The 24,987-nt window shown below is 34.0% G+C and overlaps 3 protein-coding genes across 4 annotated transcripts; 1 reads left to right on the top strand and 2 right to left on the bottom strand.

Annotated features, from left to right (window-relative positions):
- Positions 1–201: 201 nt before the first annotated feature.
- On the bottom strand, positions 202–8,177 carry LOC104248750 (ATP phosphoribosyltransferase 2, chloroplastic-like). The gene is made up of 11 exons (XM_009805061.2): positions 7,775–8,177; positions 4,977–5,036; positions 4,136–4,249; positions 3,908–3,973; positions 3,692–3,799; positions 3,505–3,588; positions 1,979–2,080; positions 1,765–1,878; positions 1,610–1,690; positions 1,135–1,254; positions 202–578 (listed from the first exon to the last, which is right to left on the bottom strand). Exons 1-11 carry the CDS (start codon positions 8,009–8,011, stop codon positions 483–485), a joined length of 1,182 nt encoding a protein of 393 aa, XP_009803363.1. The 5' UTR covers positions 8,012–8,177; the 3' UTR covers positions 202–482.
- Positions 8,178–12,706: 4,529 nt separating this feature from the next.
- On the top strand, positions 12,707–18,504 carry LOC104248749 (probable magnesium transporter NIPA4). 2 transcript variants are annotated; one of them, XM_009805060.2, is made up of 9 exons: positions 12,707–13,279; positions 14,646–14,702; positions 15,688–15,778; positions 15,854–16,014; positions 16,110–16,237; positions 16,351–16,488; positions 17,461–17,553; positions 17,979–18,084; positions 18,198–18,504. In XM_009805060.2, the coding sequence occupies exons 1-9, from the start codon at positions 13,102–13,104 to the stop codon at positions 18,296–18,298; spliced, it is 1,053 nt and encodes a 350-aa protein (XP_009803362.1). In that variant the 5' UTR covers positions 12,707–13,101; the 3' UTR covers positions 18,299–18,504. The 2 variants fall into 2 exon arrangements, with proteins under 2 accessions (XP_009803362.1, XP_009803361.1); XM_009805059.2 differs by having other exon boundaries at positions 12,977–13,279; positions 17,979–18,105.
- Positions 18,505–19,247: 743 nt separating this feature from the next.
- LOC104248748 (uncharacterized) lies at positions 19,248–21,240 on the bottom strand. Its single transcript, XM_009805057.2, has 2 exons — positions 21,022–21,240; positions 19,248–19,505 (listed from the first exon to the last, which is right to left on the bottom strand). Exons 1-2 carry the CDS (start codon positions 21,105–21,107, stop codon positions 19,397–19,399), a joined length of 195 nt encoding a protein of 64 aa, XP_009803359.1. The 5' UTR covers positions 21,108–21,240; the 3' UTR covers positions 19,248–19,396.
- Between the last annotated feature and the right edge of the window lie 3,747 nt (positions 21,241–24,987).

Below are 24,987 nucleotides of genomic sequence, written 5' to 3'. Positions count from 1 at the left end.
GAAACTACGCCGGGGAATCATCAAGAAGTATCAATGCCAAAATAAACTAGGAATATTAATTATATATAAAAAAAAAAAAAGAAATACATACGCAAAACTTAAATGCATCGAGTAAAGCAACTCTGAAAGACTTAACTAACATGTTCTCACGATGACCATTCAGCATGGCATAGTAACAGAAAGGACAGACAAGAAAGGATGTGCCTTGGTGAAAATCACGCTTATGCAATCTTGGAATTGCCATTAGCATCAAAATGAAGACAAAATTATTGATACAACAAGAACTGATATTAATCTACAGCAAACTGATATAAGAAGCCTAAACGTCAATACAATAAACGTTGGCCCAGCTTATTGACAACACGGATTTCCCCAACTATGTCTCCCATATGGAGTCCCAGTTCCATCATTTTGGCTTCTCTCGAAAAAAGAATGCACTGTGGTTGTGAAAAACCAATTAAGCGAGGCACTCATTAGATAGATCAAAGCCCCAACATTGAAAGGAGCTGACGCCACCTTGGTGTTTCTTCATCAAAAATATAGGTCAATGGAGAAATCAGGACCCCACTCCCTCCAATCTGTAGAAGACATTCAATAAGCAAAAATTATGACCAGAACTTGGATGCCTTACACATGAAAGAATCAATAGACAGGAAGAGTGCTTGTATACAATTCAGTTCAGTCTGACAAAATGATCATAGGCTGAATCAAAGGACACTCAAATATGTAAAAGCCAGAGAATAGGGAGAAAACTGGGGAAAAAGTAATGGAACATGTATAGGCGCATTTATGTGTTCCAATACTTCTAGCCTCTCATTTTCAGTTTAAATAGGATAAAAAGCCAAATTTTGAAGCTGGCAAGACTCAAAACCTTCCAACATCACCTGCCGCCAGCCAACACCCCAAAAATCAGAAATAGACCACCACACAAATACGAGCAAAAAAAACAAAGAAAGAATATGCTTCATCATGAAGTTTGTTGAACAATTGAAGCAAGAAAATACAGCATAACAGACCATCCAGGGTCCAATTTCGGGGCTTGGTTAGCAAGAGATTGGAAAATTATTGGATGACCTTTAGAGTACATATCACTTAGACAAATGGTCAAAATACAGGAAGGAATCAGTATTTTACCGCTCTCAGCTGCTGAACAGACTTGTACAGTGCTTTCTTTGGTACACATATGACAATGGCAAAGTAATCAGCGGTAACCCGTCCATCCCGCTTGCAAAAGACTGGACTTACAGTGGGCCCCTGTATAAATACAAGATAAACATTTAATGAGCTGTCAAAATATTTAACAGAACAGTACGAGGAGCTTGAGTGAAAAATCTTGGGTGAAATGGGTTTGAGACTCACTCCAGATCTCAGCCATTGATCTCATGCTATAGTGATGAGATCAAAGGCTGGACGGAGTAGGCTTAGAATACCTGTTCCACCCAAGAATTGTTCAAGCATAAGAATGTTTGCTTGGGATCTGTACAAAGGTTACACTATGGTCTCATATTAATTTTATTTTTCAATCATTTTTCTTAATAGTTGTGGCTCAGTCAGAATTCTTAGGTTTTTTAAACTACTAATTTATGCGTATGTCAGGGACTTGGATAACCTGCAATCCAGATAGTGACGTTTGACTCAATATTCGCTCAGCCACTTCCTCTGCACTGCTTCCTCGCATATTAGCAGTTACCTGCCATACAATTTGTTAGGCAACCACTACAGGTATAACAAAAATCTCAACAACATTAAAGAAGGTACACCCACGGTGAATTGACCAACAGCTCTCAGATGTGCCTCCAACCTTTCTAGCATTTCATGTGTTATATCAAGTACACCTTTTCGCTGCATTAGGGACTTTCTGCCAGCGACAAGGACAGCCTAAAAGGATGAAATAATATCAAAGAATAGCCATGAAGCCTACTCAAATTGCATACTAAAAGAATGTCAATAATACATCGCAACAGGAAAGAATAATCACCTGGCTTTCCAAGATAATTCCACCTTCTATTTCCTTCAGATTGTTTTCTCTCAGTGTGGTTCCACTACTCACTAGATCCACAATAGCATCAGCTATTCCCATCTGAATTATTATTATTACACAGGGACAAGGAATAAGGATACATGACTAGCATGTCCAAAGGAAATTCATAGTAAGATTATCCCAGTCTCAAAGAATCAAATCTCAAGTGGCAGACTATTTTATTTCATATGTTAGAAAGGGTTTTGCTATAAAACATAAAATTCCCCAGAATATAACATGTAACATGAGCAATACTAAATGCCAGATGACCACTAGATTCAGAGTAAGAGGGATTCTGTGCCATTACACTATTTTAAGTAGTGAAGGAGGGAACGAAGAGGGCAGAGAAGCAGAAGTCCTTGACTTACTTCTCTTAGAGGTAACCTTCATTTGTTCTCTTCCAGTTGTATGGACAACAAGGACATTCTTGTTAAAAAAGGTATTAGTTCTCCTTTCTGTCCAACTCTGATGCGGTTAACATAGCAGAGAGGTTGGCTCTCACCTTACACGTTTGGCCAAATTAATGGCAGTTGATTGAACCTTTGAAAAGTTTATAAATCTAATATGCAAAGCATTCAACAAAATACTAATTGCGTCAACTAACTGAACACAATAAATCCACATTTTACAGACATGGTTTTAGGGAAACTATTCCTCCTTTCCTTCCAACTTCGAAATGGTTAAAACAGCAAAGAGGTTGGCTCTCCAGTTATACGTTTGACATGGTTATCAAAAAAATAATGGCAGTTGGGTGAAAGTTTCATAAATTTGAAAACTAAAGTGCAAAGCTTTCAACAAAATAACTGCATTGAACTAACTAAACACAATAAACTCTTTTCACAGACATGGTTTATGGGAAATTGTTCCTCTTTTCTGTCCAACTTCGAAATGGTTAAAACAGCAGAGAGGTTGCTTTACACTGACACGCTTAACCTAACTAATGGCAGTAGACTTAGCTTGTCAGACTTTTAAAATTTAATATGCATTGTTTCAACAGAATACTAATTCATCAACTAACTGAACGCAATAAATTCACAATTTACAGACATGGTTTAAGGGAAAATACCAAAGCTGTCTTTACACAAACTAGTAGAAGTAACAATCTCAATCAAAGTGGGCAAGCAAGGTCAATTAAGCAAAGTTCTAATTGTATAACCTAAATGCGCTACCACAAGGTGGAGAATTATCAGTGTGCACACGAAGTTTTTTTTTTTTACACCAAGTATGTAATGTCTTGGTGTGCACACCAAGATATTACATACTTTTCAAGCAAACTCAAGATAAATCCATTAGCTATGGTATGCCAATAGCCACCAGCCAAGCACAAGCAAAAATAGGAGCATGAGGCCAAAAACTAAGGAAAATACCCAAACAAAACAAAATACCAGTATACCAAGAAAAATGCACCAAATCCCAATTCTAAAGCAACACAACTATCTTAAAGTTAGAAGGTCTTAACTCTTATCTACAAAAGTTATTCTTACCGCAGGGGCTGCTTCCAGGGCTCCATCAGCAGTTGAAAAAGTGACATGCTTCAACCCATTGTCTTTCATAAATTTAGGACCCAACTGCAAATAGTAATTACTAATGAGCACATCACAACAAGGAAAAAGAATGAAAGTAAAAGGAGCACGTAAAAAGAAAGCATAAGCAAAAGTAACAGCATTATACATATGTGAATCCTGTTGCAACTCTCAGTGGCCTTTCAGGTGTCCATTGTGGCATCTCTGCTAATTCCTTCATCGAGTTCACGTTCTCAAAAATCCCATATTTTGGTATCTGAAAAACGCAGTAGATCTTACTGACAAGAAAAATATTATCGCAAAAAAACAGAAAGAATGGTACAATAAGCATGTTACAGTTCTCTTGTAAAGCACTACGACTTACAGCTAGAGATAGACGACAATCACCATAGTCAAGGGAATCATGGACAATGATGAGATCTTCATTCCCCTGCCAAAGAAAAAGTCTTATATTGAGCATCCATTCTAAGGATTTTGCTTGTAGCCTTGTATAAATACACTAGCAACTAATAGAATTAACATAAGATTGGACCATAATCGACTCTTGCTTATGCTTCATATGAACAAATAAGCTGAAACACTCAGTTCCTACCTGCCCAAATTCACTGACTGTGTCGAGACCAACGATGCCAAGGTCTAAATCTCCTGATACCAACTTCCGAACAATGTCTTTTGGCCGTTGAAACCAAACTTCCAGATTGGATATCTGCAACACACAAAGAAAAAAATGGTGTGCAACCAATGTAAATCATGTGTTCTCCTGAATAAGAAGCTCTAGATTCCAAAGAGAAAACCCAAAAAATGCAATGCTCAAATGAGAGCTTTCATTAAGTGTGAAAATGTCAAATATTCGATAGCACAGTCCTCCATAATATTTCCCCTCGAGTATATACAATATAATGCTTGTATTGAAATGATATTAGGGAAAAACATCCATGATGCATGTAAAAGATAGAACTAAGAAATAGAAATTCTAGCAGTTCATGGGAGAACTAAAGGGTAGGGAACTAACCAGAAAGGAGAAATAAGAAAAGATGAAAATCATGGAATAGATGGGCGCAGTCATTAAACAAAATCTCCTTCAGTGACGTAAACCATATAGGGATCCATTTTTTCTTCTGTTTTTAGGGTTTAAACATCTTTCTCATGAGTCATGTCGAAAGGGTATGTAACGGCATGTTGTTGAAGCACAGAATGCGAGACAACAAATAGGTTATAATTACCAGACAATTATGAGTTAGAATCCATCCACACACAGAAGGCAGCACCTGCATTCTTCCTAATAGCTAACATGAACTTACTGAATCCAAACAGCTAACTTAAAATCCACATTATTTTCATTTAGCAATTGCAGAAAAAGCAGAAACGCAGACTCATGCAATTCAGTGACAAATGTATTCAAAATTTTGCTGAAAGTAAACATTGCTGCACACCTGTGGAATTTCTGCAACGTACTGCCGAGGATTCACCTGCCTAACTGATAGCTGGCAATCCTGTAATTCACCGAATATGAAGATAAACAAGATAAAATTTAGCATTTCATTATAATTACACGTATACATCTATATTATTATAAAAGCATGAATAAAATGTCGGTTTACAAAAATAACCTTAGAATATTAAGCTAATAATTCACAATAAAAGGACATAACCGGAATTCTAGACATTAGCTTTGTAATCCTATTAGTTTTAGGACATAATACTACACGTTAGGAATCCTACGTGATTACCTTTATTTGAAGTCCACTAACAAAAACTCTTTCGCCTATATTAATAACCCTTTAACTTTGACGACTTTTAACACTTTTTAAAAAATTAGATGAATTATATCTTCGCATAAATTTATGTCAATGACAAAAATGCCGACTAAAAAGTTTTATCTTAGAAAATAAATAACCTGGAGTTTTCTACTTCAATGAGATATGTAATTGAATTCAAGGAAGTTTGTCTTAGCAGACAAATAACTTTAGGGATCTGCTACACTCAATAAACATGTAACTCAACTCAATTATTATAGCTTTATGGATATGCAAATTCAAATATCTGTCAAAATATTCACAAGTATACATCTTAATTTCGTGTCTAAGGTTTTTTTTTTTTCTTTTCTGATTGCGCTATACGTTTGTCATTTTAGCCTTGTATATACTTTGAGTTATTTTTTCATATGTTTTTGCAGAAAAATAGGAACTTAATTTGAAGGGATGTTCTTGCTAATTTGTAACTGCAAACATTGATTGCAACATAGCTCTTGCAATAACAAAAATTCTTTCCGGACAACGTTTTCTAAATTCACTGTGTGTCTTATAACTAGATTGTATAGATTTACCAATTGATTATTTCAACTTAACATTAATATTAAGCTCAATTTAATGGTTATTACAATCTAATAAGTTGGAACTTCAACAACATTTTAAAACTTTGAGTTTTACAAAAATTATTATCTCGAAAACTAATAGTTAGGACTACAATAGTTCGGATTAAAAGTGCCCTTTATCAAACGAGATATATAAGGTTGATATTCTTGTGTATTTTTACGTGAAACTATTAATTAGATGAAAATAGAGAATTCCTGTGTTGATCACTTGCAAAATAGATAAGTAAAATTACTTGAAATAATAGATTTCTAGCAACCTGTTTAGAAACCGTAAAAATAATATAAGTAACACGTTATAAAAAGTTAAACTACAAACTTTTACACTGTCAAGATATATATATATAGAGAGAGTGTGTGTTTTTTCTGATTTATCGATTTTAATCATTCAAATTGATTTAATCCAACTAAAAAAAGAAACTTATTTGTTTCTTTAGTTTATTTCATAATGTTAAAAACTTATTTTTGGCACAAGACTTTATAATAATGGCTTGAACATATTTCACGTGCCCAATAATGTTGAATAGACAAAGCGACAAGTAAGACTAGATTAAATTTAATTACTTTTACAAATTGAATTTGGTTGAACTCATAGGTTAATGATCATATAATATGGATCAAAAAGTAGATTTTGGCCTCTGAAAATTCAAACGGAAATCATTTTTCAAATATTATGACAGTTAAAAATAGTTATTTATATGAGTTATCACAATTTGTCGCCAAAAAAATTAGGTAAGACTCAAAATCTAAAATAATTTATTATGTAAAATCAAATTCCGTCTAAAGAATAATCTTTTTAGGGAAGAAGATTAGAGCTTTAGATGAATTCTGCTACCTATCAAAGAAGATTTGTAAGGTGACTCGCATCAAGTACTACAATTATTTTTTAAATTAACAAGAATAAAAGAGGGTAAATATATTCTTTATAGAATTATATTAATGACATCAAATTGAAAAGATGCAGCTAACAAATATTATAAAAGCAAGAAAATATCCAATATTTAGTGACTTATTACTTCGTGTAAGAATAACAAATAATTATAAGAGGTGATGTGGCTCTTATTCTAGCTCAATTGGTCCTCGAACACAATGGTGATAGTAGTTAGGAAATCTCATATATGAATACGTGTATGGAAGCGGGCAAGATCAAAAGTCAAGTTTAACGTTTTCTGAATGTGATTGTAAGTTGTAACATTTTATAATATAGCTCTAGCTAGCTACATATAGTTTGTTAATGAAAATCATGTACTTGCAGGTTCTTGATCGTGGGGAAAAGTTGATTTTTTGGTTGATAAAGAGAATCTCTGCTCGCATATATGTATGACAATGACCATTCACGACTTTATTTATAAAAAAAAAATTAACTTTGAGTTACAAATAGATGAATCTTCATCCTCTGTTATACGAGTAGAAGCAACAATCATACAAAAATTTATTTTTTGCCTCTTTTGATTGGTAGCACGTGCAGAGAAGGCTTATGGCTTACTAAAAATTACCCATTGATAAAACTCGGGATACTCAACATATATTCGTAAAATTTCACATGGTAACACTTTCTAGCAATATTTTTTTAAAATGTTCTGAAAATTGCTAAAAAAAATTAGTTTGCAATGATTTTAATGACTAAAGCTTCTTACTGAGTTTGCTGGTTAATTTGCTAATGTCTTCAATATTAGCATACCACCACTTTATTCTTTCAGACTTGTGACGTATTACACAATACCAATTGCGTTTTTGCAAATAATTTTTTCTTCTTGCGTATGTTTTTAATTGATACAGTATTAATGTGCAACGCACATTCATATAAACTAGTTAGCTCAAAAGGGGATAAAAAGCAAATGCACAAATGAATTCGAATACCTTGAGAAGATCGAGAGTATCAGTAGCCATTCGGCCTTTGCTAGGTAAGCCAAGACGAATTTCATTTCTATCGGAAGATCTTTTCTCCACGTTACCGTTCACGATGGTCACCGGAGACGCCGCGGAGCAACAGGAGACTGTGAATTTAACGGAAACTTTGCGACAAGTGGTAACAGACGGTGAAGAAGAGAAAGATGAAACGGAGCCTTGAATGAAAAACGTCTGAACAGCCGACATGTTTTACTTTTGTTTCGCTCGAAAGAAATGCCGGCGGAAATTGAGACGGAGATGGAGGTTGACGGTGGGAAGAGATAAAATCGCCGCCGCGAATGGGTGATCTGGAATGGTGGAAGCGAAGTGAGAGTAACAGGCGCGTGTGGTGTACGGAAGATTCTCTTGAGGCAAAGAGAACGATTCCCTTTAATTTGGAATTTATACGATGCAGCCGATTGTATTTTCACTTGCTGCAATTCAACTGCTATTTGCTCACACGTGTGGGATTTTTGTGAACCTTCTTTTCCCCCCTTTTAGATTTGTGACCCTTCGAGGTCCCTTGGGGCAAAGAAGCTAATTAAGATGAGAAAATTGTTCCATTTATTGGAGTTTTAATTTTCTTTTTATCTTTTGTTTGGCCAAGGAAAAAAAAATATTGTAGTAAAGCTATATTTTCGAAACAGGTGTTGAACCTATGTGACATTTGATAATTAACTCTGCTATCAAATATAAGGGTTAAAAAATAAATTATTTAATATCAATTTTAAATTTGGAACACGTTAAAATATTTATGAATTATGTAGTAAGTGGTACATATTTATACAAAAACTCTCAACAACTTAGGCCACATCCACCCTTACCCCATTCCCCATAGTGGGGGTAATTTCTAGGGTAATCTAGCTCCAACTCTCTCTCATTTTTGTTCCCAAAATGGAGAATGAATAGTGTTCCCTCAAATATGGGATACATTGTTTATCTTCCCATTACTATTCATCATTTTTTTATTATTATTTTATTAGTTAATCTTTTAATTTATCTCTTTATATATACCTAATTATGTTTATGTAATGTCTTTATAATATTAATTTTATATTTTAACTTTGGTGTATAATTTTGATACATTAATTTTCGTGCATTTATTATTTTTATATAAAATTATAAGTTAATTTTATTATAAGTTATAATTGTACAAAAAATATATAATTATCTCAAAAAAATGAATGGTGCAAATATAAACAAGAATCATGTCGAGAAGATGTTGAACGTGCATTCGAAGTTTTGCAACAACGTTTTGCAATTGTTGCAGGACCCTCACGTTTTTTGCAGAAAGAAATGCTACATGATATAATGACTACATGTATTATACTGCACAACATGATAATCGAGAATGAGCGTGATCTTAATATACAAATTCAAGATGATTTGGAAGGTCCAACTCCAACAGTATAAATGTTAGTAGATAAAAATCAACGATTTCAAGAATTTTTAACTCGACATAGAAGAATTAAGGACAAATATGCTCATTTTGCACTTCGCAATGCATTAATAGATCATTTATGAGAGAATACTAGAGGTTGAAGTTGAATATTTATGTAGTATTTTGAATGAATTTAATCGTTATGTAATATGTATTTAATTAATCTTGTATCGCAATGATTTTACTTTTATTTGAATTATTAGTTAATCTATAATAATTGCTTACAAATTATATTATTTAAAATTTTATGAAATTGTTTTAATGGAAATTACAAATTAATAAAAATAAATTATGGAATTTGTTTAATGGAAATTAAAAAATGAAATTGAAATGAAAGATAATAATATATTATGGAGGATGAAGAAGAATATAAAAAAGTTTGAGGGGAAAAATAGGGAAATGGTTGGAGTAAGTTGTCCCCAAAATGGGAAAATCCTCATTTTGGGGATCAAAAATGGGGTAAATGTTGGAGATGCCTTTAGGTGGTGCTATAAAACAATAAAAGAAGAAGAGGAGTATTGAATAGAAAAGTATGGGGAGAGAATTCTTATTGATTTGAGATGAATTACAATATGATAGAATCACTCTATTTATAGGAAAAAAGTGACTTAGCCACCAAGTAACACACCCTAAAATATCTCTAAAATATAAACAATCACCTTAAATACAATTCTATTTATAACACTCCACATTGAATGTCTATTCAGGAAATAATGTGCCTCGTTAAAACCTTAACTAAAATAAAACTCAGTGGGAAAAAAAATCTTAAGAAGGAAAAAGAACACATGTTTAGAATACGCTTTTTGGTTGCCTCGTTAAAAACCTTGGAAGAAAAACTCATTGGGACAAAACCTTATAAGGGAAAAAGAGTACAATGTCTATTAACTCCCCCTAATGAGAGCATCAATTCACATGCTTGAGCCTTCACATTCCAATCTTGTGCATCATCTTTAAAAGATCGTTGGTAGATATTTGATAAACAAATAAGTCATACCAACTTGAATGAATATGTTGCACTTTGAAATCATCATTCTTGATAGATATGTAGTGTATGCATATAATGTCGTGGAATGACCTTTCAATATCTCCATAAGGTAAAAATTATCGCTATCACATTATCATGCTTATAGTTATAGCAACTATTAAGATATATATGTGCACGAAGGGTGATGCCGTACGTGATATTTGTGAGTGAGTGTTAATGCACGAAGGGTGATGTCGTGCCGATATTGTAAATGTAAAAGCACGAAGGGTGATGTCGTGCCATGATATGAGTGATAATGCACGAAGGATAATGTCGTGCCATAATTATATGAGGTAAAAGCACGAAGGGTGATGTCGTGCACTTGTCATTGATTTCCTTATTCTTGCTTATAGTTGAACTTTGGTGTTCCGTATGTTTCTTTACTGAATTTTTGTTTGTACATGATATCCCCCGAGCATGTTTCCCCTTCCCATTTTTAACTGCTAGATTCTGTCATTTTTACTTGCTGTATATGATATAACTACACATGTTTATTTGGTAGTCTTGTCCTAGCCTCGTCACTACTTCGCCGATGTTAGGCTCGACACTTACCAACATATGGGGTCGGTTGTGCTGATACTATACTCTGCACTGTGTGCAGATCCCGGTGCTGGAGCTTTTGGACCACAGTGAGGTTGCTACCTTCAATCCAGTGGCGGAGACCCGAGGTAGTCCTGCAGACGTCCGCAGGCCTTGGCGTCCCCTTCTATCCTTTCATTTTGTTTTTATGTAGTTCAGAGACAGATTTGTATTATTTTCCTTCATACCACTGTTTGTAGTATTCGTAGATAGTCCGTGACATTGTGACACCAATTATGGGTAGAGTTGTATTTTAGATTTTCGTATTAGTATTTAGTGATATTACCAGATTTTGTCTTCCGCATTTATTTTATTATTATGGTTATTCCGCTGTTGGTCGCCTGTTATATTGAACTGTTAAAAGGCTAAGTAAAAGGGTAATAAAATTTGTAACACTCGGCTTACCTAACTTTCATGAGTAGGCGTCATCACGACTTCCGATAGTGGGAAATCCGGGTGGTGACACTGCCACTCTTTAAAATTTATCCTTAGGTTCTGCCGGCACAATCTTATTACATAAAACACCCGATGCGAGTCTCCACTTAATCCATCATGCTCCAATATGATGTGTGACATCTTTGTCGATCTCCCCATTACCCTGTATAATAGATCCGAGATACTTCTTATATTGAAAATTAAAACAAAAAAAAAATATTAATAATTCTAAAATTTACACCGAAATTACGAAAAAATTGCCAAACAACCCCAGAACTTTCAGATTATACACATGCAAATAGCTATATAAGCACATGCCAATTGCCATGGCAGTCGATACATCACTAATGTTTTTGTCTCGCTACAATCCACACAACATATACAAATAGTACATTATACAATGCTCGTGAATTTTGGACTTATCTTCTAAAAATTATGCGTAACATATATATGTAGTATGAAATTTATGTTACATGCAAATCATATTCATATGCTTCCAAAGTTTCATATTTATACAACCGGTCTCAAATTCTCAAGTATATCATTTTATTTTATTTTGACATTTTAAATATTAATTGGCAGAAAATTACATGGATAACTGTAACATTAGCTGCAACAAAATTAAATTCTAATTAAAGCTGATTTAGCATTCTCTGCCATTTAATGTTGAGAAAGAAGATGCATATAAAACTCAATGAAATCGAGAAAGAAAAACATATTACGTAGGCTAAGTGCATTTCAAACAGTTAGTGCTCATGCTCGCAGAATTACTGATTCTTACATCACGTTAATTTAACCTTCCAGAGTTAAAGAGAATCGTATAGAAGAAGATTTAAAAAATAAAATGTATTATCTTCAAAAGCCAACAAGAAAATAAATAAAATATTTCTCTTATTTTAGAACGCGCAAAATATTTGATATGATAATTCTAATAATGAAACTATTTGTTACATCTTTTATGGTCTTAACTATTCAGCTTGTAATTTTTTTAAATTATATATGTGCTTTTTTTAAACTCTATACAGTTAACCAGTGACACATAAAATAAAACAAAAGATAAAGATAAGTACTATTTATTGCAGAAATACTTAGAGCCCGTTTGGACATAAGAAATTTTTTCTTTTTTTTTTCGAAAAGTTTTCACTTTTTTTCCGAAATCAACATTTGTTTGTAAAATTTTCATTTTTATACATTTTGGAATTTTTCGAAAATTTGAAAAACTCTAGAAAACTATTTTTCAAAATTTTCACTCAAATCACTCACAAATCTTCAAAAACAACCCAAAATTATATTCGTGTCAAAACGCAACTCTAATTTTCAAATACCATTTTCGGTCAAAGTTTTTTTTTTCACTTTTTAAAGTTTTACCATTCTTATGTCCAAACGCCCCCCTTATACTAAAGCCAAATCGGAGAAGAGTCCTAAATTCCGGTAAACCTTATACAGTATGAAGTATTAAACTCTTTCGTTCCCCAATGCTCAGCGATCTACCAACACAACAAATCAACATTGGTCTTTCACTACACCCGTAAAAATTCCCAGCTGTTAACAGCCACCCCACATTCATCTTCATTCCGTGTTTCTCCCTTCTTCACCTTCTCTCTCTGCTTTAGCACCGACAGATCTTCAATTCCCACTTCCCCATTTCCATTTCTTGATATATCACAGATCCTACACTGCACACTTGTTGCAGTGTATTTACCCCAGCTGGGTCTTTTCCCTTTGTCATTGCACTGATCAATTAATTACCCAATGTGTATAATGGAATAGTGAAGTTTAGGGTTTAGGATAAGTTTTCTTCTTCTTGATTTGGGTTTAATGGCGTCGGAGGTAGTGGGTAGTACTAGTCAGAGCTGGAAAGATGTGTACAAGGGCATGTCATCTGATAATATCAAAGGATTGGTACTTGCATTGTCTTCAAGCATCTTTATTGGTGCTAGCTTCATCGTTAAGAAAAAGGGGTTAAAGAAGGCTGGTGCTTCTGGCGTCAGGGCTGGTACCTTTTCTCCTTTTTTGAAGGCTTATACGTTGTTTTTACGTTTAATTTAGTAGTGGGTTTAGGTTGTATGTGGTAGTGTGTTAATTTGATCTCATGAATGGTACGTACTGTTGCTATAGCTGTAAAGGTCTTTTCTTGGCTGAGATCTTGAGTTATCATGTAGATATGTAGATTGTAGAGTAAGCAGATTTTCAGATTTTGTTATCAATTACTGGAACGGAGTGGGCCCGAATAGAGCGAATGTATGTATGTATAACTCCAACTAGTTTGGGATTGTGCTTAGTTGATTGATGTTTTTATCATCTAAGTACGCGGAGATCATTACCTGTCATATTTAGTGTTTTTTTTGTGTGGCTATATTGGTAATCAGACTAGTGTTGAAGTATAATGTGGTATGAGGATTGTAAGTTTTTATGAGTCCTGATTTGACTGATGAAGTTCCGGATGTGACTGTAAGTCTCATTTACCTTGCAAAATACTCACTTCGCTAAATCAACTAAGCAGCTGGAAGTTAAAACGTGAATAAATGTGTTTTAGGTAGTTAAGCTCTAGACATGTCATATGTAGAAAGTATAATGCAAGAGAAAAAACTGCTATTGTTTAACTAATTGACAGGAGCCACTGTTAGAATGTTTTGCGGTATTCAGGCAGAGACTGTTTCATTCGATGCCCTTCAGAGTTGTACATGAGTGCTTAATTCTTCCTTTAGTTCCAGCAAGAAACACATTTGCCAAGCATTATTCCTATTCTGGGAATGATGTTTGCCTCTTCGAATAATAGACTCTTTGCTACTTTAGCCATGATTGCATTGTATTTATCTTTATTATGCTGTTTGGGTCTTGGTTGTCCATTAAAGATGAAACAGTAGTATAAATCTCGTTGTTTCAAGTGAACATTGGACACAAAGCGGTACTTTTTGAATTCATGGATGATATCTAGCCTGATACGAATAACCTGGCCCATCTATAAAACACTGCTGATACTGTTTGTATTTGTTTTCTTTTACTAAAAAAGGTTCTTGGTGCCAGTTCTTTACCTTAACCATTTGTTTGAATGATTTTATATTCTTTGCTGCTTTGGGTCATAATTAGTGGCAAGATGCTTAATGCTAAATAGCCTGTTAACTTATGCTTTAAAAGTTTTGACATGTGATGTTCGTTTTTTAATTTGGCAGTCAAAATAGCTTTTCCAGATTATACATTTTATTAAAGGGTGTTTGGTAGGCTAACTGCTTGTGCAGAATGGTATAAGTAAGATGTGATTATATGCTTTTGCATCATCAATATGGTTTACAATTCATGATGTTTTTATCTCCACTTTCAGATGCACATTTTCTGTGACTTGACATTGATATTTTTTACAGGAGTTGGAGGATACTCATATCTATTTGAGCCACTTTGGTGGGTGGGAATGATAACAAGTGAGTTGGCTACTATTATTGCATGTGATATGTAATTAAAGAGTCCTTTTAACCCGCCTTTTTAAAGATTAGAGAGAGTGGAACAAGCCCCCTTTTGCAACAAGCTTGGGGCTGCTGCTTCCCCTTAACTTGCATATTTTTTACAATTAAATGACATTCTCTGGTTTGGTTCATTTGGGTTCATTTGACCAAAATCTGGTGGCCCTTGTTGTTGGTTACCCTCTCTTGGCAATATCTGAAGGAATATGGAATAGTAAAGTCATGACTGTTTTAAATTTGACCTTAATTAATAAAGATGCTTTTGGTCAAACACTCCTTTATGGGGCAGCTATGTGGCTGCTCTTTACTTGGTCATCGGCCAAAACTATATACAGATTTATACGAAGTGCTGCTTATATGCTCATGATATGTACATTAACTAATTGCAAGGTGCAGTCCCCTTCCCGTCTACTAGGTTAATTGCTAACTTAGGCTTAGCTAAGGTTTAGTTAAAAGACTTTCTAACTAAACTAAGAGAGCTTTTGTACTCATGTTAAAAAGCACGATTATGTACAGCACCCAAACGGTGGCCTAGTGGTCAATGAAGTGGGTTGAGAAGGTCTAAGGTTCAAGGCAAAAACACTAGATGATTTTTTTCCATACGTCCAAACCTTGGTGGACAGAGTTACCTGGTATTTGTTACTGGATGGAGATAGCAGATAGCCCGTGGAATTAGTCGAAATGTGTGTAAGTTGGCTCAGAGGCCATGGTTATCAAAATAAAAAGCATGATTATGTCCATTCTTAAATAAACACAAGGAGAACTATATTAGAAAGTTAGGTTTCATCAGGAGTTCGTTGCACCTTGTTTCTTAGTGTTCTTTATGCTTTATCGTTTAAGATATAGAGTCGATCTATGAAACGTTTATTTCTCTCTTCATTTTATCTGGACTTTGTCTAATCCTATTGAAGATAGACTTCTAATGTTTAGCTGCTATTCCCAACAGTGATTGTTGGAGAGGTTGCTAATTTTGCAGCTTATGCATTTGCTCCTGCCATTTTGGTGACTCCTCTTGGTGCTCTGAGTATTATTATAAGGTATTGCATAATTTTAGTAGCTAGTTCAAATTTGACTTTTATGGTTTTGAGTATTGATGAGGCTGTAAATCCCAGTGCCGTCCTTGCGCGCATTATTTTGCGGGAGAAGCTACATACATTTGGAATTTTAGGTTGTGCTTTATGTGTTGTGGGTTCCATCACAATTGTATTGCATGCTCCACAAGAACGTGAGATTGAATCTGTGACAGAAGTGTGGGATCTTGCTACTGAGCCAGGTAGTTTCCTGCTTCATATGGTTTATGATGTTAGTTGATTCTTTTGTCTTTAATCTAATCTTCTAGAGCTTAAGCACTTTTCAATTTTCCTGCAGCTTTTCTCTTCTATGCTGCTTTGGTGGTAACAACTTCCCTAGTTCTTATATTTCACTATCTTCCGCAATATGGGCAGACACACATTATGTTTTACATAGGAGTTTGCTCGCTAGTGGGTTCTTTATCGGTATGTGTCTGTAACTGTCTGACTTTGTCCTATCTGAATGATATTGCTTTTTTTTTTTTTCAATTTTCACACACAGCAATTTTCTAATTGAAATTTCAGCTGTGGTATAACAGGTTATGAGTGTCAAAGCAATTGGCATTGCTTTGAAGTTGACATTATCAGGAATGAATCAGTTAATATATCCACAGACTTGGGCATTTACTCTGATTGTCATTGTTTGTATTCTCACCCAAATGAATTACTTAAATAAGGTGAGAGTTGTTCATTCTTTTTATCTCCTTGTTTTTCAGCAAATTTCTTCCTAGTAATTCTGCATGCTTTAGTCTTTACTTGCTATTGGAGCATAGTTAATGTGGGTGAAGAGGGTGGGGTCACACATTATTGGTTCATTGCTGAATTGAATATAAGCAATTAGAATGTTAATTTGCTTCATTTTCATAAAGGAGAATATCGCCTCTCTGCTGTACTTTCATTTCACAGCTCTTTATGATTTCATGACTTATTTAATGTTGTATAACATTGTACTTTATTGTTGTTTTCTTAGTCGACGTTGCACTTTATTGTTGTTTGTCTTTTGTAGTATTGGCTCAAAGTTTAGGTGTACTTTTATCTTCCTAGGGGATGTCTTGTGATCTAAGAATGCTGATAATATAGGTTAGGATCATGCTCGCTTTGGATTGAGATCTTACTTCTATGATGAAGCTTGTGGTAAAGGCAAAATATCAAAGGAAAATGAGCTAGTCAATTACTTTTACATGGTACTGTGAGTCAAATCACAACATTCATTATACGTAAGAAATACGTTGGAAAGACAGAAATATACAGTACAAGGATGGAGCCTCAATAATGTCAGAATAGATATACATCTTACCACGTGTGCACTGGCTTGTACACAGATGCTTGTGTTGTAGTGGAAACAGTAAATTATAGCCCACTTCAGATATTGCTTTCGAGAGGGATAATCAACTCTGCGAATATCAAATATTACGCTCACATTCAACATTAACCCAAAACCTGTGCAGAGCTTAGTAAGGCTTTACTTTAGATTGTTTGGTGTATCAGCTAGTGTATTAGGATCAGATTCAGTATGCTTCTACACATGAAGCAACCATCTCTCCCCAAATAACGCAAAATTGAAGCTTCTGATTGTTCACATGTAAAAGGTAGATACCCTGTTGCCATTGTGATCTTCCTCACCCCTTTTTGGTGAATCGTCAATGCAGGCCCTTGACACATTCAATACAGCTGTCGTCTCACCGATATACTATGTCATGTTTACTTCGTTAACAATTTTGGCAAGCGTCATCATGTTCAAGGTAATTTCTCCACTCAGTCTCGATAATGCTTATGTCCACGTTGCAAAACATTAGTGACATATCAAGTTTCTCCTGCTTGTCCTGGTTGTTTCTTTATAAATTGATTTTTCTGTTACGGCCAATCTATGTATTCTGAAGCACGATATGAGTCCTATGCCTTTTCCATTTGGGAGTCATCAAATATGGTTATCTTTTCGAATTTGTTCCCTTTGAGGAATTATAGACCCGGATAAGCATTAAGTTGACCATATCCAATTAGCAAACCATTTAGACTTTCTGAGATCTTGGGTGTTGAACGTAGGAGGCCAGTGCTGCTTGAGCAATGTGGTCTGTTTTTCCCTTCTATTTTTTGTGCTTTTTAAATACCCTAAATTCTTGGGATATGCTACAAATTTTCTGATTCTTCTCGTTGCTCGAGTGAACAGGACTGGGATAGGCAGAATCCAACACAAATTGTAACAGAAATGTGTGGGTTTGTGACTATTCTTTCCGGGACTTTCCTTCTTCACAAAACCAAAGACATGGTGGATGGTATGCGATGCAGTTTTTCTTGTGGGTTTTAAGTTGATATGGTTGTAGAAGTTATGCTCGATACTTTTACTTTCCAAAAGTTCCTAACAGTTCAAATATGGAATTCTATACAGGTCCGCCCATGCTACCTGTGCGACTTCCCAAGCACACCGATGAGGATGGTTTTGGACAAGAAGGTATTCCTTTGAAGCGGCAAGAATCTTTGAGATCATAGTGTGATATTTGTTTTCCTCTTTTTTCCTTTTCCTCTCTTTCTTTTCACCCCGGTCCAGGAAACAATTCTTACCACACCCAAATTCAGCTGCACAATTCCCTCATTTGTTCTTCTCGTTCTTCCAAGAAGAGACCACACACCAATTGTATTCCATTGGACTGATTTTGTCATGTGTAGTGAGTAAAAAGGAAGAGCTATTCTATACATCTTTAAGCCATGAAAACAGCACCAACTGTGGAGTTGCAATTGTTCTATACTTTATTACAAGTACAAAATCAGTGATGCACTCCAGAGCAGAGTGCTAGTGTAGAATAGCAATTGTTTCTGGAATGATGTGTGTTTCATCACTTAATCTTTACTGTAAGAAATCACAAGAAAGAGAGCTGCTCGACTTTAACATGACGATGCTGACCCTTTAACAGGGTATTGCAATGTACAGGTTAAATACTCATTAGTTTAAAATTGGACCTATTGAACTAGTAGTTAATACAAAAAAAAAAAAAACAGTTAATACAAATGGGCTGGCTCGACTCCAGCATCAAATCTGCCAATAACCAAACTTGCCCAAGTTATTCACCTTTTTAATAGGAATGATACATATTTGTGGCAAAAAATACCAACCTATTCGTAACGAACAAGCAAATGAGTGTTCTTCGGTAAAAGAAATTCAAAAGCACTGGCAGTAGGGCACACTAGTGCGGCAACAGTAACAGCTTGCTCCGTCTATACAAGCTGGTCAAATGAGATAATGCAGTCTATCTACAGGTTTAGTGTGCCACGGCCATCATCGCCACAATTTATTAAGTATGACGCAACTTGTGAGGTTCAATAGCTATGTTCCCTATGACATACTGCTGAAATACATCCATATGTTCGTTCGTCCTCAATATCTAAAATCGGATTTCTAATGGATTTAAAACAAAATTAAAATATGATACGATTACATTATGCAGTGACCCAGCTTTCTTGATTGCAGTAGAAACGTTCAAACAGGTTCTCAGATCTTCTGAAAAGCAACTCACTTTGGCTCCTCTGGTACGGAGAACAACTAGGATATAGTATTATCTGTGGTCTTCTGCCAACTGTAGCCATTGAACTCTATTTTTTCTGTATTTGCTTTAGAAGCCCAGAGACAGAAGCACAATGTGTTGATTTGTATTCACATTGCTCACAACAGTACTTTAGTGCTTCGATCACCTTTACACACCTATTAGCACAAGCAAGAGTTAGAATAAATATTCCACAATAATTCTGTAGTCTGCTTGAGCTAGTAGCTCCCCAACCCAAATTGTAGCTGACAAAATAAGCATGCACTTAAACATTGTTTAAAATGCCTAAGATGGAACTCATAGAAGTATTGCATTAGAGAGGCAGCATGTCTAGTACACGAACAACTATTACAACCACTGCCGTTTCAATTCTAATCTAATTGTGATCAACTATATGGATCCTTAATATCTGTTCTGCTCTATTTGGATCGTTTCAAATACTCAAAATTTGTCTTCTCAACTAGGACTCTGGAGGTTCTTTTTTATTTTATTGATAAATGTAAAGAACAAATAGAAGTTCTCTATTCTACTATCATACAAATTTCAAAACCAACTAAAAAGCTACCTACAAATCAAGACCTAATTTAAGTGACCAGATGTAGTAGAGTAAGGTTAGAAATTTTGTTCTAGTACTGCCATATAAGAAGCCTTAGACAATGAAGCAAATGAGTATACAGAATGACATCCATTGTCAGGTTTTTCAACTATGTCTAGGAAATGATAGCCTCATTATTGCTATAACGTCTCTTAATTCAGTTCACAAAATGACTCAAAGGAATATCTCGATTTCAGAATGCATGTGAAGGATTGCATATCACGGTTGATGATAGCTCCAACGATCACTTGGGGAAAATATAAGAATAATATTTTACTGAAAATTGATCAAGTGTAAATAACTAGACAGCCCTAATGCTGAGCAGGTGGAGTTTACCATCTGCTTATTTTGGGAGAAAAACAATCTCTAAGGATTATCGTCTGTTAGCTAAATCACTACGTAGGGGAACAAAACAGTGGAAAGAAGGGACTTTGAATTTCGCTTTCTTGTAGAAATGAAGTGGCAGCTCAGCTAGAGTATGCAAACAAACAGGCTACACTTTCACATGATCAAACACAAAACTACCTGAAAAGCAAGTAATGTGACTTTACCTCTCAATAAATTTGCTTTACTAGTGCACCAAACATTTAAACTTTCTATCTAATCTTCCTCCACACACATTACAACAACTACTACACATCAATCTCCCCTATATGAATCCTCAACATCCATTTTGCTCCATTCTTGTTTCATTGAACCCTCAATAACTTAGTCTAAGACAATTAGGGGTCCTTCTCTACATCTTCTACTAGCATACATATCTCTAAAACAATACCGAAAAGACCCCAGTAATATTTATATACTTTTTTACGAAGCCGAAATAAACATTTGAGATTTTATTTATTGTTGTCAAGAAAACATCAATTTCATATCACCGCCATTGCAGGGTTTTATAGATTTATGCATATTGGTACAACCAAATTCCTGAGATGCACCAACTTGTAATTCAAGAACCATATAAAATGAGGTCCATCAGTAAAGCACCAATTATATTATAGTAATAATAAGACAGCAAATATAGGAATAAATTACGTATTGCAAAAGAGACAAAAAAGAAGAGGATAAAGAGGGAAACACACCTTTGAGAAAGGAAATTGTTCTTGGAAAGGCAAGTTTGAATGTCGCAAGCCTGTTTCTTACATGGCTCTTTACTCGGCTGTGTCATTTCTTCTTAATTCCCTTTCTGTATTTGTAGCTTTAAAGCTTAAAACCCTTAAATCTGAATTCTTATTACTGTCAAATGAATCTATACCAATAGAAGGTAATTGGGTATCAGATTCTTGATGTTTCAATTTTCCAATGCGTTGAATTGAATTTCCGGGGAACTGCTAGCCGACTACCTATATATAAGTAAGGTTTTATTGGGGCTCCGTTTTGGATTTGGACTTCCGTTGATCTGGGTTTTGCCCGTGTAAATGACACCACGTTGCCACTTTTAATCCCGTTGTTTAAAATATATTTATAGTTTATAATAAATTTAAAAATTAACTAATTCGCTTAAATTTCAGGACACGATACCCTAAACTTTAAACCTCAAAGTTCAAACTTTAGGGTATCATGCCCTAAAGTTCTAAAATTGTAGCCAGAAATTCGAATCTTATGTCTAAAATTTTAAATTAACAGTTCAAAAATTCAGAACATTAAGTGGGGCGTTTGGACATAAGAATTGTAAAATTCCAAAAAATGATGAAATTTTTTTTCAAGAGAAAATAGTATTTGAAATTTAGAGTTGTGTTTGGACATGAATATAATTTTGGGTTGTTTTTGAAGTTTTGTAAGTGATTTGTGAAAATTTTGAAAAATAGCTTTTTGGAGTTTTTCAAATTTTTGAAAATTTTCAAAATGTATCTTCAAGTGAAAGTTGGAAATTTTATGAACAGACGCTGATTTCGGAAAAAAAGTAATTTTTTTTGGAAAAAAGGAAAAAAATTTCTTATGTCCAAACGGGTAAGTCTCAAATTCCAAATTCAAGATATTTAGTCCTGAAGTTTGGGTGAATTGACTACTCTTTAATATATTGTAAATTATGAATATATTTTAAACAGAAGGCCTAAAAGTGGCTATTGGTCACTTCGCCCGTTTTCTCTAATGTATTTTCACAGGGGTTTGCATCTATACCCGCTTTTTGGGTCACGTTTTAACTTGTGCCCGCTTTGCAAAAAAATTTGCAAGCATACCCACTTTTTCGTGTAACTTCAGCATACGAGGCTGAAGTAGCAAAGGCAATCACGAAAAACTTCAGCATTCTAGTAGACGAGCCTGAAGTAGCAAATGTGCTGAACCAAGTGTGCTGAAGTTTTTGTTTGTAATTGCTGAACTTAAGCATAGTAGCTGAAGTTTTGTTCTTTATTTGCTGAAGTTTTTGTTTGTAATTGCTAAACTTAAACATAGTAGCTGAAGTTTTGATCTATATTTGCTGAAGTTTTTGTTTGTGATTGCACTAAATAAGCTGAAGTTTTTTTTGTCATGGATTCATTAGTTTTGTCATTAAGCTTTTTCAAAAACTTCAGCCTTAGATGCTGAAGTTATTTAGTTCATTTATAAAAACTTCAACACTAAATAAGTTGAAGTTTTTTTGTCTTGGATAAGCTTTTTCAAAAATTTCAGCAGAAGATGCTGAAGTTATTTAGTTCATTTGTAAAAACTTCAGCGCTGAAGTTTTTTTAATTAGCATTGACATCATCTACACAATATGAATGGTTTTTCCCAAATGCAACCATACAGTGATGAAGGTAGTTTTGTTTAACTGTAAGACTATGAACTTCCTGCCTTAATTAGTTGCCTAAAAGCGATTCCTACAGCAAATAGTGCTGCTAAATCACACTTATAAATTGAACCCACTACTATTCATCCACTTTCTGAATATGTAAATAAGAATTGTATTGGAAAATTATCCAAGTGGGATGAAACTCGTACTCTCATATGCATTTATGCCTATAAAATAATTCATCCTTTGTTTATGTCTTTGCTGAACATATAAGTGCAAGTGATATTCTCCGAGCTGGAATAAAATCTGGTTCCGCCAGAAAGTTCACAATTACAGAAACATCTGGTTCCACTTTCATCATACAAGGAACTATTTCAGAAGAAGAAAAAAAAGCAACTGAATATAAGAAACTTTGAAAAATTGTACAGTTGCTTTAGCAGCACCAACAGCAGAAGAAAGAAGAAGAAGAAGAAACCGAAGGAGGAGACAGATGGCTACTGCGGGGGTGGCGGTGGCGATGCCTCTTCCTCCGCCAGGCGAGACTCCAGCAACTCAAAATGTAAACCTTTAAAAAAAAATTGAAATGCGTTTGCTGAAGAGCCTTTTCCCCTTGACATATTGATTCGGTAGGGTTGTGCATAATTTGGTAGATACCGAATTACTGTATCAAAATCGAAAATTTTGGTATTTGGTATTAAATATTTTGGTATTCGATTTAAGTTTTAAAAAATATTGGTATTAGGTATGGTACTGTACAGAAATCTATATTATATTACACAATACACATATTATTAGTTATAACATAAATATAAAAATCTAAAATTTAACTTTCCTTTATTCTCTAAGTTCATCAATTAACTCTAAGCAAGTAACAAGATATTTCTATTGATCAATTTTATTCTTTTATGTATATTTTTCTCTCTCTAAGTTGATATTTGCTAGTTTTGTACAAAACTTTTGTCAACAAATGTTTTTAGTTTTGTACTTTTGAGTACTTTAATTTAGAATATTACAGTCTATGACTTTATGCACTAGTTAGTATTCAAATCGAATAAACCGAAACCGAAAGGAGAAAAATAGAACCATACCGAATTTAATTGGGTACGGTATTGATATTGCATTTTAAGAAACCAAATACCGAACCAAAATATCTAAATATCGTACCGTTTCGGCCGACGAACACCCCTAGATTCGGGTGTTTGTGGAATGAAAAATTCCTTTACATATTAAAACCATTTAAGGTGACTTGAGCATTTATCATTTCCGAAACTTAAATACTTGTGGTTTTATAGCATGTTTGACCAAGTTTCTAAAAATTATCTTATTTTGAAAAGTGTATTTTCAAAAATTAATTCTTTTAAAAGTATGTTTGAAAAATCAGTTTGTGTTTGACTAATCAATTTGAAAAACACTTAGAGCATCAATATGTGTTTGGCCAAGCTTTTCATAAAATGTTTTTAAGTATCAAATTACAATATCAACATGAAAAGACTTACTTAATATTACTTAAGCAAATAAATAAGTTTAAATATTTATTATTAAAAATTATGTTTTTAAATTTTTATTTATAGTAAATAAAAATAAATATTTAAAAGTACTTTATACTTTCAATATTTTATTAATCAATTTTTTTTAACAAAAATATAAAAGTTTTCACCTCAAATGTCACCATATATTTGAAAAGTATTCTAACAATAAAAAACAATACCTATACATTAGGAGAAATTGCATTTAGAATAGTTAAATACTAGGAAAAAATGAGTAAGATTATTTTGGTATATATAATTTTTGTAAGGGTATTTTTGCCCAGAAAAAAATTAAAGACACTTTTGCTTTTCCTCAAAAATATTTTTTCCTCCTAAAAGCTTGGTTAAACACTTCAACTTTAAAAAATAAATATTTTCTTTAAAATAAAATACTTTAGCCTTAGAGAACTTGACTAAACAATATTGGTATAATAGACAAAGTTAAATTGTATTTTCTTCTAAAAATCTGAGCAAATTAATAATCTAGAATATAATAGTAATATAGAAAAAAAAAGAAGAAAAAAAAGAAAGTCAAACCAGATGATCTTTTTTAGTTTAAACTTCTTGATTGCCAATTTTTTTGACACATTGATAAAAGCCTATAACTGAATCCTTTCCACACTACTTCACCTTAGCAAGGAATATAATCTCCCCATTATAATACATTTAGGAATAAAAATACACCTCCATTAATGACCCAAGGAAAAGCCACAAATTCACAAATTAATTGCTCCAATAATCACCCTAATCTTAAGGACCGCTAATTTTCCCTACACTCTTATTAGGTTATAATACTCTCCATCTTGACATGA

This window comes from Nicotiana sylvestris, chromosome 1, assembly GCF_000393655.2.
Source record: "Nicotiana sylvestris chromosome 1, ASM39365v2, whole genome shotgun sequence".
Taxonomy (NCBI): Eukaryota; Viridiplantae; Streptophyta; class Magnoliopsida; order Solanales; family Solanaceae; genus Nicotiana; species Nicotiana sylvestris.
This window is presented reverse-complemented; position numbering and strand designations above follow the sequence as displayed.

Bases quoted from the DNA above. Each gene is read 5' to 3' on its own strand.
- LOC104248750 (XM_009805061.2), bottom strand. From the start codon at position 8,011: ATGTCGGCTGTTCAGACGTTTTTCATTCAAGGCTCCGTTTCATCTTTC. The intron at 3,974-4,135 runs GTAGGAACTGAG...TTTCTTTGGCAG, and splicing joins CAGTCAGTGAATTTGGGCAG to GGGAATGAAGATCTCATCAT. The intron at 1,879-1,978 runs GTGATTATTCTT...TCATCCTTTTAG, and splicing joins GAATTATCTTGGAAAGCCAG to GCTGTCCTTGTCGCTGGCAG.
- LOC104248749 (XM_009805059.2), top strand. From the start codon at position 13,102: ATGGCGTCGGAGGTAGTGGGTAGTACTAGTCAGAGCTGGAAAGATGTG. The intron at 15,779-15,853 runs GTATTGCATAAT...TGTAAATCCCAG, and splicing joins GCTCTGAGTATTATTATAAG to TGCCGTCCTTGCGCGCATTA. The intron at 17,554-17,978 runs GTAATTTCTCCA...TCGAGTGAACAG, and splicing joins CAAGCGTCATCATGTTCAAG to GACTGGGATAGGCAGAATCC.
- LOC104248748 (XM_009805057.2), bottom strand. From the start codon at position 21,107: ATGACACAGCCGAGTAAAGAGCCATGTAAGAAACAGGCTTGCGACATT. The intron at 19,506-21,021 runs GTGTGTTTCCCT...TTGTGCTAATAG, and splicing joins AACAATTTCCTTTCTCAAAG to GTGTGTAAAGGTGATCGAAG.